The sequence below is a fragment of the Haemaphysalis longicornis genome, unplaced genomic scaffold (assembly GCF_048455015.1).
Source record: "Haemaphysalis longicornis isolate Haplotype H1 unplaced genomic scaffold, Haemaphysalis longicornis Haplotype H1 scaffold_5, whole genome shotgun sequence".
In the NCBI taxonomy this organism is placed as follows: Eukaryota; Metazoa; Arthropoda; class Arachnida; order Ixodida; family Ixodidae; genus Haemaphysalis; species Haemaphysalis longicornis.
The window spans coordinates 3101617-3112854 of NW_027526385.1; the positions used below are offsets into that span (position 1 = coordinate 3101617).

At 48.8% G+C, this 11238-nt stretch overlaps 1 protein-coding gene across 1 annotated transcript in view; it reads right to left on the reverse strand.

Annotated features, from left to right (window-relative positions):
* Positions 1–11238, reverse strand: part of LOC144138975 (nose resistant to fluoxetine protein 6-like) — a 100771-nt gene that overhangs the window by 25300 nt on the left and 64233 nt on the right. The window contains exons 9-12 of the mRNA XM_077671478.1: positions 9711–9797; positions 7816–7990; positions 2677–2759; positions 419–541 (exon numbers count right to left, since the gene is read on the reverse strand). Coding sequence (XP_077527604.1) covers positions 419–541; positions 2677–2759; positions 7816–7990; positions 9711–9797 — 468 coding nt within the window. The remainder of the gene's footprint in view (positions 1–418; positions 542–2676; positions 2760–7815; positions 7991–9710; positions 9798–11238) is intronic.

The window sequence follows — 11238 nt, forward strand, 5'->3', positions numbered from 1 at the left end:
CTATCATCTAATTGGCTGTATGTACACTTAACCAGTACATTATTTGTGGCTAACTCTTCCGTCCATAGAGTGTGATATCATTGTTATTACCGTTCTTTGTGCTTCTATTAGTGTAGCGTACTTTTAGTGATACGTGTTGTATGTATCATGTCATTTTGTTTGTTTTTATGTTTGTTAGTGTACCAGCACTAAGGCATCACCGTCGTTCTTGGGCACTGAAAATAAATTGATTGAATTGATTGATTGATTATTATTATTACAGGCCTCCCGGCTGTTCCTGGGCACCAAGTGATTGATTGACTGACTGATTAATTGATTGATTGATTGATTGATTGATTGATTGATTGATTGATTGATTGATTGATTGATTGATCCTACTATCTGGTGGATGAAAGAGACAGAAGCGGGAGGCCCTTACGCCAGCCTCTCGGTCAGCGCCATGGCGAAAGGTGTCATCTGGTTTCCGGCCACTTGCCACGTTGCGATGGAGCAGCCCAGCAAGGAAAGCAGCGCGAAAATGGCCACTGCGCACTTGGCGCGCCTGAAAAGTACCCGCGATATCACCTGACTAGGTAAACAAAAGAAAAATTACACTGAACAGGAACTGCAGTCAAAAAATGCGCAGGTACTTCTATTTCCCTGTGCCTATGCTCTGCCCACAGAAATTGGGTAGTGCTAACCCGGGTTCACACTTTTGTTAAAATCGGCCTGTTGCGGGAAGTCCTCTACTGCGTACGAAACAGTCCCAGCGCTCCCAAAGCTCATAAGGTCTTCTCCACGCATTTTTCAATGGAATAAAACCATTTTTAAGAAACAACTCTCTCTCTCTCTCTCTCTCTGCGAGTGTCGCAACAGTCCATCGGGGTGTCAACTGCGTATAAAGTGTGTATGTGTGCTTCGAAGCCTCGTTATTTTGTGCGGAAACGTTCCTGTGACATGGCGCCCACTTCGAGGGCGTGGGCTTAACATGAACTCTGAAGGAACGTGTGACTAAAAATGCTCCCCTTGCACAGAGTCGTACGAAGGACCAGATATTTTGAGGCAAGCTGAGTTGCCATTTACGCTCATCACTGTCAATGGAGAATGGTGATATAATGTCAGTAAGTGATCATCAAATATTACTGGGTCGCAGTAGACGAGTGGCAACGCTTTTGCTACCTGAAACGAAATAGCCAAGGTTTTCGGATGAATTAATTTCTCCTATTCGGGAAGCTTGCGCTCTTGCAAGTAGCCCCTTCACCCCCCCCCCCCTCCTCCCCTCTGGATCTGTGTCGCCACTATGCAACTCAATGACAAATCCTTAGTGTCGGAGGGGAAACGTTCGCCAGTGAAGGGACCAGCGTATGATCTGCCCTAAACGATTTGGTGTGCTCTATGGGGTTACGTGAAGTTAACCTGGCCTACGTGTTATGGCGCATCTCAATACAGGTACTTGTTTTAATTATGATCGTATGGGAGGCGCTATATTATTCATGAACATTTCTCTCTTTGACGCAGCAACTGACGCATCATGTCTAAACCAGGTACTGTAGCGAAGAGTAGTGTCGTAATTTCTACAAAATGTGGATTTGCCCTTTAAGTCAAGGGTACTTGACTTGAATACAGTTTGAAAAGAGAGCGTCTAGTCAGTCATGCCAAATGTTTCGGAGCCTTTGCTGAATACAGCCTCTGGGAGCCAGGAAACAGAGAGAGAGAGAGAGAGAGAGAGAGAGAGAGAGAGAGAGTTCATCTATCGTACGACTTCCAATGCCCGGGCAGCACTAGTAACATATTACATTAAAACATTTACAAAAGCCGGTCTGTCAAAGTGACAAAAGCTTGATCAGGGCTCGTTGGTTGAACAGACTGAATAAATTTGAGGCGCTAAACAACGGGGAACAGAAGAAACACGCAGACACAGACGTGGCGTGACGTTTCCATGAAGCCAGAACAGTGTATTTAACCTAGGGTTTTTTTTTCACTAATAAAGTTTAGTTGAAAGTGGCGCCTTGTCTGTGTCTGCGGGTTTCTTCTGGTCCCCGTTGTTTAGCGCCTCAAAATTATTCCGTCTGTTAAAGTGGTCAAAACGCTCCCCATGGCAGAATGAGTGAAATACTTTATTAAGGACGAGAGGCCATGAGGCCCTGTGGGGAAGTGAGGATGGCGGAGGGGGAGCAGAAAGGGAGAGGTCACAATTCATCACAATTCACACAGTGTACACACTTCTAGTTTTAAGGTCCTATTCACAAGATGCACATTTTACTCTCTCAGTGGCACCAAAATGCACAGTTTGCACTGTTGACATTGGTCGTGGATGGGAATGGCCAGTCCGGGAAAGTCTGTCAGACCGCTATACCGCTATACAGACCGTTTTCAAGCGCGCACTGGGTAATTATTTCCAGAGTACTGCACCGATGGCAGAATGTTGTCAAGATAACACACGCGCACTATATTTATTTGCATACTATATAACGCTCAAGTGGTTTCAATTACTTTGTAACCGTGTACTTCATACGGCGCGCCTAGGACACAACGCGGAACTTAGACGCACGATCCGACCTTGCCCTACCAGTGGTGGCTCGTCCTATGACGCGTCAGTGACTACAAGCCCTACCACGTATCATGCAACACACATACAGACCGCAGTATCAGCCCCGAGAAAGCGAACACTGCTAGAATTTCGTACGAGTTGCCCACCTTTTCAACAGCAGCAGTATTGGAAAGCTCAGCAAGAATAACTGGAAGTCCACGGACAAGTACCAGAAGGGGATGAACGCCCGCTGAAATGAAAGCAAGGAAATTAGGCTATTTTAGCAAATGCCTTGCTCGTTTCTTCACGATAAAAGAACACAGTTTCTAGCTTTCTCTGGTTGACAGATGCAGCTCGTACCTTACTACGTTTGCATGCGTTTCGCGGCTCATGTTTCCGCACATGTGCTGATTGCAAGAAACTTTGTGATCAGTGAAAAGGTAACGCTTTGGTAAGAAATAAGTGCCAACATGCAAGCTGTGATTTATCGCCTGTACAACCAGTCGTCAATGACGCTTGCAATTGTCAAACTTTTCTCCACGCTTTCAGGCTGCCAAGTAGAAAGAGGATTCTATCTGGACCCACATAGTGGGCACGAACAATTACAGTTAAAGCTGCCAGTAACGAAGTTTACAAAAGTTCGCAATTTTTCGTTACATCCAGGTTATTCATTACATGCAGCTTTAGAGTTAAGGCCCGCGGAAGCGAAGCAGAAACGAACCCAAAATACTAGAAATCACTGAAGGTGAACTCACACTTCATGGATTGATTTCACACCGAAAGCTGTGTAAGTTGCGCCTCCCACTTTCGCACGAGCTTAGGCACTGCACGGCGCTCCAGAGGAATAAGGTCCCTTACCCCCGTTTTAACAAACGCAACTTAACTAGCACTTTTGCCTTTTGACACTTCTCGGCGCCTTAACGCGTTACAAGAACCAAACTTACGCTGAAAGGCCGCCTTTCGCGAACTCGATGCCATTTACGTCACTTTTCACTGAGAGGGTGCTAGCTGGAATACTATATATATATATATATATATATATATATATATATATATATACACACACACCATGCGGCAACCTTCTTTCTCGCCATCGGCGGCAGCATTTCAAATTGTGTGCTTGTCTTGAAAAGGCACAACTTTTCATTTTCTAGCGGCAGCCCTCATCACCGATGAAGCGATACCACAGACAGAAGTGGAGACGCGCGACTGCACGCCGACAGGACGGCCTAGCCCCTCAAAACTTGAGTCTGGAACCGAAACCGCACTCACACGTGGACACGCACGGAAGTTTGCGGTGTGGGAGAAAAAAATCACGCCCACCTCCCCTCGCGGGAACCCTGGTGTGATGCGACGCTGAAGGGGGTAGAGAGAGTGTTTGCTCTCACCTGGGCACGCGCCGGCGCCAGTCCGTCTGCCGCGGCTATGACGCAACACAATCCAACACAATCCACTTTAATCCAATCCAATCCAAGCCAATCCAATCGAATCCAATCCAATGCCCCTCGCGAGAGAGTGTTCGCTACCGGAGAGGAGAGCGGGAGAGTGGCTGCGGACAACAACGGACGCACGCAGGAAGGACAGGGCCGCCGACAAGAGATGCTCTGAGCGTCGCATCTAAAATAACGGGAAGGGCAGTTATTGATTTGATTGATTGTAAGGTTTAACGCGCTGACGCAACGCAGGCGATGAGGCGTTCCGTAGTGGAGGGCTCCGGATTAATTTTGACCACCTGGGGATCTTTGACGTGCGCCGAAATCTCGTACACGGGCGTTTTTGCTTTTCGCCTCCATCAGAAAAGCGGCCGCCGTGGCCGGGAATCGAACCCGCGACCGCGCGCTCAGCAGCGCAACGCCTTAGCCACTGAGCCACAGCGGCGGGTGGGAAGGGCAGTTACTCTTGCTAGCTGGCGTGGTGTCACGCTACACAGGCAGAACAAGAAGTGAGTGCTACGTTAGCCACGAGGTGGTACTAGCCCGTCCGTTCAACCCCACCACCACCACCATCATCATCATCATCATCATCATCATCACTACCAGGACGAATTTAGTGTTTTGACGATTTCAGACGTTTTCTTTGCTGCTGATTCCCTATGATAGTGCTACTATTCGCAAAGTCCGTTTAACCAGCCGATTTTTGAGTAAAAGTGCAAAAAAACAATGGCTTATCAGCTCGCCGACTTCGTTACATCAAGGTTACCCGCAGCGACGTTACGTTACATAGAGGTCGCAAACACATGACTTCAACGGGGGCTGCAATGGGCAATTGAAAAACTTCGTTAAATCCAGGAATTCGCTACATAGAGTCTCGTTACGTCCAGGTGTAACTGTAGGTCACGGTTCAGGGTAAAGCGAGACAGTGAAGCTATGGGCTGCGCCACGTCATGAGACACGCCACATCAGCTGCCGACTCGCTCCGTCACCCCACGTAGGACAGTTTGCTAGACATCTAGACCTCCACCTGGACTTTTGTATGCTATGTCGTCTAAATGCGAAGAACCAGGACAAAAAACTGGCCGCGTATCATCCTGCAGCTTCAACTGCCTGTCCTCTCTCACGCACTCACCGCTCACGCTTTTCCTTTCTGCTCTCATTTCTTCCATGAAAAATACAATGGAGGTTTGTTCAATTAAATTTTCGCGCGTTCACAATTGTCGCGCGCCATCTGTTGGGACAGGCGCGTTCCTTTTTCTTCATTTTTTGAACACGATGTCCCTTCTTGGGCTGCTTCTTTTAGAAGGTTGCGCTGTGTACTGTTCACTAAAACAGACAGAAAAACTGCACTGACGATTAGTGCGAAAGGTGTGCTCAGCGCGAGCTGCAGTCTTCTCAGTCACAGCGGCTGCGTCTCAGGAAGTGATCGCGTGATCAGCGAACGCACGACGGCGCGCGCAAATCCGCCGTTATCTCGCGATGCCTCCCTGCCACCGAGCATGTTGTTGCAAATCGTGTTTGAACTTCCCGCGCAAATGACACATGTTTCATATGACCCATGCAACAAGGAGGACGCGAAGCACATACACGGGTTTGCCTCACTCGTTCAGCACTCGCTCCTGAGCGCTGCAGGGCGCTGAGGCAGCTTTCACTCGTGGGTTCCCTCGGCAGCAGCGATGGTAAGCTTATGCTTCAGCGCCACGAACTGCCTCTCAAGAAGGAACGTGTCATCTCCCAGCGTGTCCCACTGCCTCCACCTCACGCTTTCGCCAGCGCCTTGCTTCCGTTTTCTTACTGCCTTCGGTGCCTCTTTCGCTCTATCGCCTCCCCCTCACATTTTCGCCATACGTCGCTGCTAAGGATCACCCTCCCCTCACACTTTCGCCGGCGCTCCTCCCCCATTTTCTTTCTGCCTTCGGCGTCTGGCTCTCTCGCTGGGTTACGAGGACATCGCCGCCGCCCAACCACAGCAGCGGCGCCAAAGTTCTGCGGACTAAAACGTGCACTTTGTCGTGAAGACGGAGCAGTGGCAACTCATTTTATGACTTTAACACGAAAATTTTATATTTGCCTGTCTGCCTGTAGGTCTGTCAGCCCCTCGATTTAGCCTCCGTCCAAAAGTAGAAAGAATCCTTGAACGAGGCGTTAAACATTTCTAAACTACCAAGTCTGGTAAAATAGTTCATACCTGTCAAAAAGAAAACTTTAGACATATTTGGAGCAGAACATAAATACGGAACTGCTACTGGACAGTGTCTTTTTTTTAATTGAAAATAGATGTGCGTTTGATTGTTGCGATAGTAAATAAGAATATACGTGCTGCAAACAATATTTTGACGGCAGAATACAAAAAAGAGCTCGCGCCTGAGCCTAAACCTTTTGATTCCAAGCCTAACACGTTCCAATAGATAGCATGGGAGCAGTGGAACGCAGGAAAGCTGTATTTGATTATCAAACTTCCACCGTGTTTTTTTTTTTTTTTTTTTTTTTGTGGCAGGAGCGGCACAGGAAGGAAAGAGCCGAAAGGGGGGGCGGGCGAAAACAGAGAGACATTTACGTGGGAGGAACGGCACAGGATTCGTCTTTTGACGACAGTTGCAGCGAAGCGATAAGATACGCGGTCAATTTTTTCAAGCGAAGCTTCAATTGCCTGACTGGTGTCGTCGGTGGTGCCATCGCAAAAAAAAATCCCTCCTCGCTAGCAGCTGTCGCGCCTCTCCCGCGTGTGGCGGCTCTCAGCGCGCCGATTGCAGGCGCTCCCTTTCTCACAGAGAGGTCGTTGCTCTCAGAAGTGGCGTCGCTGGTCACACCATACTTCGAGCCAATCGGAGGCGCTCGCTGCTTGCTTCTCCCGGCAGTCAGTTCAACGCCGGCAGTCATGCAAGAACGCAAACGTGCGCACGAGCGTGACCGTGAACGTGTGCGGACTCGTCGAGTCCGCACTTAGTTTTAAGGAGGACAAAGCGAGACGAAGGAGTTCGGCAAGCAGTATCCAAACGACAACGGCGGACCGATCCAGCGGTTCGGTGACACATACCAACATTCGCGTTTGGGTCAAGATCAGCCGAAGGAAAGGGCTGTGGGGTGGTTGGTCAAGCGTTCGGCATTTTGATTAGACAGAATGGATCGGTTACGTTTCCACTGCGGCCAAGCTTCGCTTGCAGCCCTGTCTCTGGTAGCGAAGGGGTTTTTCAGTTTTCTATCATAAACACCCATCCAAAATGCCTTGAGATGCACCGTTGCTGAGCCCATGCTTTTGCTTGCTAGACCCGGTGACGCAACACCGCTTTTCGAGTATGTGGCTGACTTGCGGCAATTCTTCAAACACTCCCGGTCTCCTATGGCCCCACTTCGAATCCACATATCCGTCCGCCAGGACCTCAAAGCGTGCAACTCACGTTTTTCTACGACACGGTTACATGCGGCCTTCCATCAGTGCGCCCAACAACGCCCCGTTCTCCGTTCGAACACCGAACAGGCAAAGCTTTCGTCGTGTCGGGAAGCCCTAAGAGTGAAGTCGGCCAAAGTGAAACCTCACTAACAACGCCCTGCAGCCAAATGTTTCAACAACCTATCTCCCACTACCTGCCTGAAACGCCCTCACCTGTCCCTGCACTGACTTCGGGAGGGGAGCCTTGCAGCGCCGACCGATGTCTTTCTCTATTCGCATATTGGCACCTGCAGATAAACTCCACTGCACGAGAACGCACCACAGCAAGAAATCTTCCTGGGTGCTCCTGCTCCCTAAGCTTGCACACGGCTGGACCTGACTTATGTCTAGATCAGTGTCGTCATCGCCACTGTTTTCTAGCAGAATGTTATTCCGCGGTCCAGAAGCCTTTTTTAGTGGCGTGCGGCAAGTTGAGGACGTACGGATGCGATGTCTATCTCGCCGAACTTGTAGTTCACCACTTGAAGCAGCAAGCTCAGCCACTTCTCCTGGGTTTCTTCGTGCAGCTCCCTGAAGAAGGCCTTGGCACCTGGTCCGGATGCCATGAGAGGCAGCAGGTGCAGGCACATGATGACGAAGAACACGGGCGCCATTGTTCTGAAACAATGAATGCACGGGTTGTTTGTTCGGACTCTATAGATAGCGCACGAGCACAAAGGAACGGGGGTGTAGAAGCCTGGAATTAGCTATACGTTTTTGCTAGATTAACGCATTCTATTGGGATCCCGAGGGAAAAAATGCTCGCTGTACTATCTGGAAGTCCCAGGTAAGGTATTGTTTCCATGTTTCGACATGTAATGCAGTGGTGTACTCACTTCCCGCGATTGGCAGGGACGAACAACGAGGCTTTTCTTGCTGCCTCAAGCCTAGAAGGCTTTCAGCCGCACACACTGTACATATCTTGTGAGTGGTTCAGTACTCGCTATAGTGAACACTAATTCCGAACATAGTAAGCACAGTCCACCCACAAGAACACACCGTCGCATTCCATCGCCAAGCGAAGGCATCAGCGGCACGCGTGTGGCAATTGGCCTGGATGCAGGAGCTTCGTTGGGACATCCAGCGATGTCCCGTCAGTTTCGCGCGCACGTGGCCTGTAGCAACGTTCACACCATGCACGCGACGTATTTAAGAAGGCAGCGAAGAATTTGTTCTACAGGATTCAAATCAGAGCTCACACAACAGCGTAAGCACTGAGCCGCCCCGCGCTACTTCTAGACAAGCTGTAAACACACGGGTACGCAACAACCCCCAGCGTATGAACGGTTCATCTTACTTCCCCCAAACACGGAACCAACTTGGCGTACTGATCATGCACAGTGTTAATGACAACGCAAAGGAATAGAGTACGCTAACTCTCTGCTTACGGCTACGCGCGCTATACTTGAAGAGTCCATGAAAACAAAATGCAAGTTGGTTCATTAGAACTACTGCTTTTCCAGACAACAATGACATTAATACTATCGCAAACTTCGAAAAATAATGGAAATATTAAAGAAAACATGGAAGGCAGGGGCGACTCCCTAGCCCCCTTCTGGAAACTTTTCTGTGACGTCGAAGAATCTTGTTTGCGTGATTGGCAGCGGCTGAACTAGCCCATCGCTAAGACTGGACGACTGTAGCGGGGCCTTGGTTCCGTCTGATTGCATCACTTGAATGCTAACGTGCAGTTAATGCACTGAAAACTACGTTTTTAGTGACGGCCCATATTGCGTCACTCCTGCCCAGAACACGTAGCGAAAGTTTTAACGCGAGGCTTTGGCGGTCTCTCTGATGGCGCTGTAACGCGGAAACGCCGTGCGCGAAAGCAAATTTTCTCTGACGATGACGATGAATGATCGTGGGTGAAGAGAAATAAACAAAAACCGCTTCAGCGGCCGGAATCTAACCTGGGTCCCAGGCGTTATGAAGCCGTCGTCTACCCGACTGCTCCATTTCGCCATGCTCGGAACTCAGTTCAAACTCAGATGACAACCAAAGAATCCTTCGCGAGGAAGCTTCGCGTTCAGCCATCGTCGTCGTTAGACGGAGGGGTGCGTGTTTTTTTTTTAACTTCTTGCGTTTTTTAGTTAAAAAACGTCTTTCGTGGCTAAAAGGGAACTGAGCGAAAGCACTGAAGCATAGTTGGTTCAAATAAAACAAAGTTGCACTTTGTCTCCGTGGCCCTCATAGCATGCACACTGTGACGTTCGTTCACTAAGGCCTCGTTCTATGAAACGCCTCGCGCTTCAAAGACACGGGGAGCCCCGGGCCCGTTTGTTTTCGGGCATCAAGAATACATGAAGCCTCAGGTGTATGGGCGTCGCTTAAAACTCACCGGCCAAAGCGTCGAGCCACTCCAAGCCCGAAGGTGACCATGCAGTTCCCCCTCTCCTTGCACGCGACGAGAGCAAGAAGAAATCCGCTGTGCGCATAACACCCAAGTCACAAAAATGTCACACAATTTAACGCTTGTAAACCTCGTTATCACATGAGCGAAATATGTTTGACTTGGTTTTGCAAAGACTGTGTGCACTCAGACGACGACCAGCGCTCGTCCTGCCCCGTTCCCTTCGTCCGCGTCTTTTTTCTCGCTGTTGTCCAGAATGACTGTGCACCCAGTGTTTCATGAAAGTTAGGCTACTGGATGATATTGGATGCGCTTTGTCGCCTGCGCGTTAGCGCACACAGACACAGACAGTCCGTGGGCATCCATGGTAAGACTGGACGACCACGCGGTGGCGAAGCAGCCGATAAACCCTTGCCTAGTCACGTGGTGCCACAGCGGCGAGACCTCTTCGCAGCGGACTACGTGGCGGGACTTCACACTATAGCACTCTTAATCTGGTTCCATGTAAGTTCCAGTTAAACGGGGTGATCCACATATTTTTATCTGGATCTAAACGAAGAATAACTGGAACGAGAGATATAAGTGGATCTTATCTGGAACTGTCCATTTGTTTTCTTTAGGTTTGTGGTTACGTGGAACCGAATAAATGAGGGGATGCGCTGTCGGCCGTTCCAGTTACTGTTCCACTTATGTCCCAGTAAAAATTTTGGACAGTGCTTTTGTATATTTTTTGCTCGTGTCTTGTTCCACATAACTTGTGCACTGCAGTGAAGTATGCACTGAATCCTGCATTAACTGGAACAATGAACCACATATATATTTGACGCGCTTCGGCGCACAAGCGCACGCACAAGCACTTGCACGCACACGCCCACAGACATAGATACAGACACGAACGCACACCCGCGCACCCACATATACACACACACATGCATGCAGTCACACACGCACACACGCACGCACCACATAACATTTAATAAACTTCGTCGATATCTATGGAACTGTCTTTGAGCAGTTTACTTATATAAGACGGCTAAGACGTATTTTTAGTGACGTTATTTGACAGAAAAAATTATGTCCACTGCTATAACAACACCGTACAAAGCATGAAAGGTGCGAGAAAAGGGTATCTTAGCGAAAATAGAAATTCCACGAACCCCTTTCAGGTTGTCTGCGGCGCTCAGACCGCTTTAGTGAATATCGTCTTTTGCTAATTGCAGACGTGCAGTACGTCTGAAATCACCAATGACTTGAATTTGAGAAGGACCAGATGTCCTCAGGTTCTCCTTCTGCGTTTGGGACAGAGCCGTGGTAGTGCTGAAGAATTCATTGGGCTTTTGTGGATACCTCATAAAGAAATATATATAGTTGTTGAGACTATTGCATGTTCTGCATTTGGTTCACAAAGCGTCGCAGAAACATTGTTTCTTGCTCAATGCTCATCCATCAGCTCGCTGTGTTGTAGTACGTGCACAATTTTAAGTGCTTTAGAGGAACGTATAAATGGCTACAATCT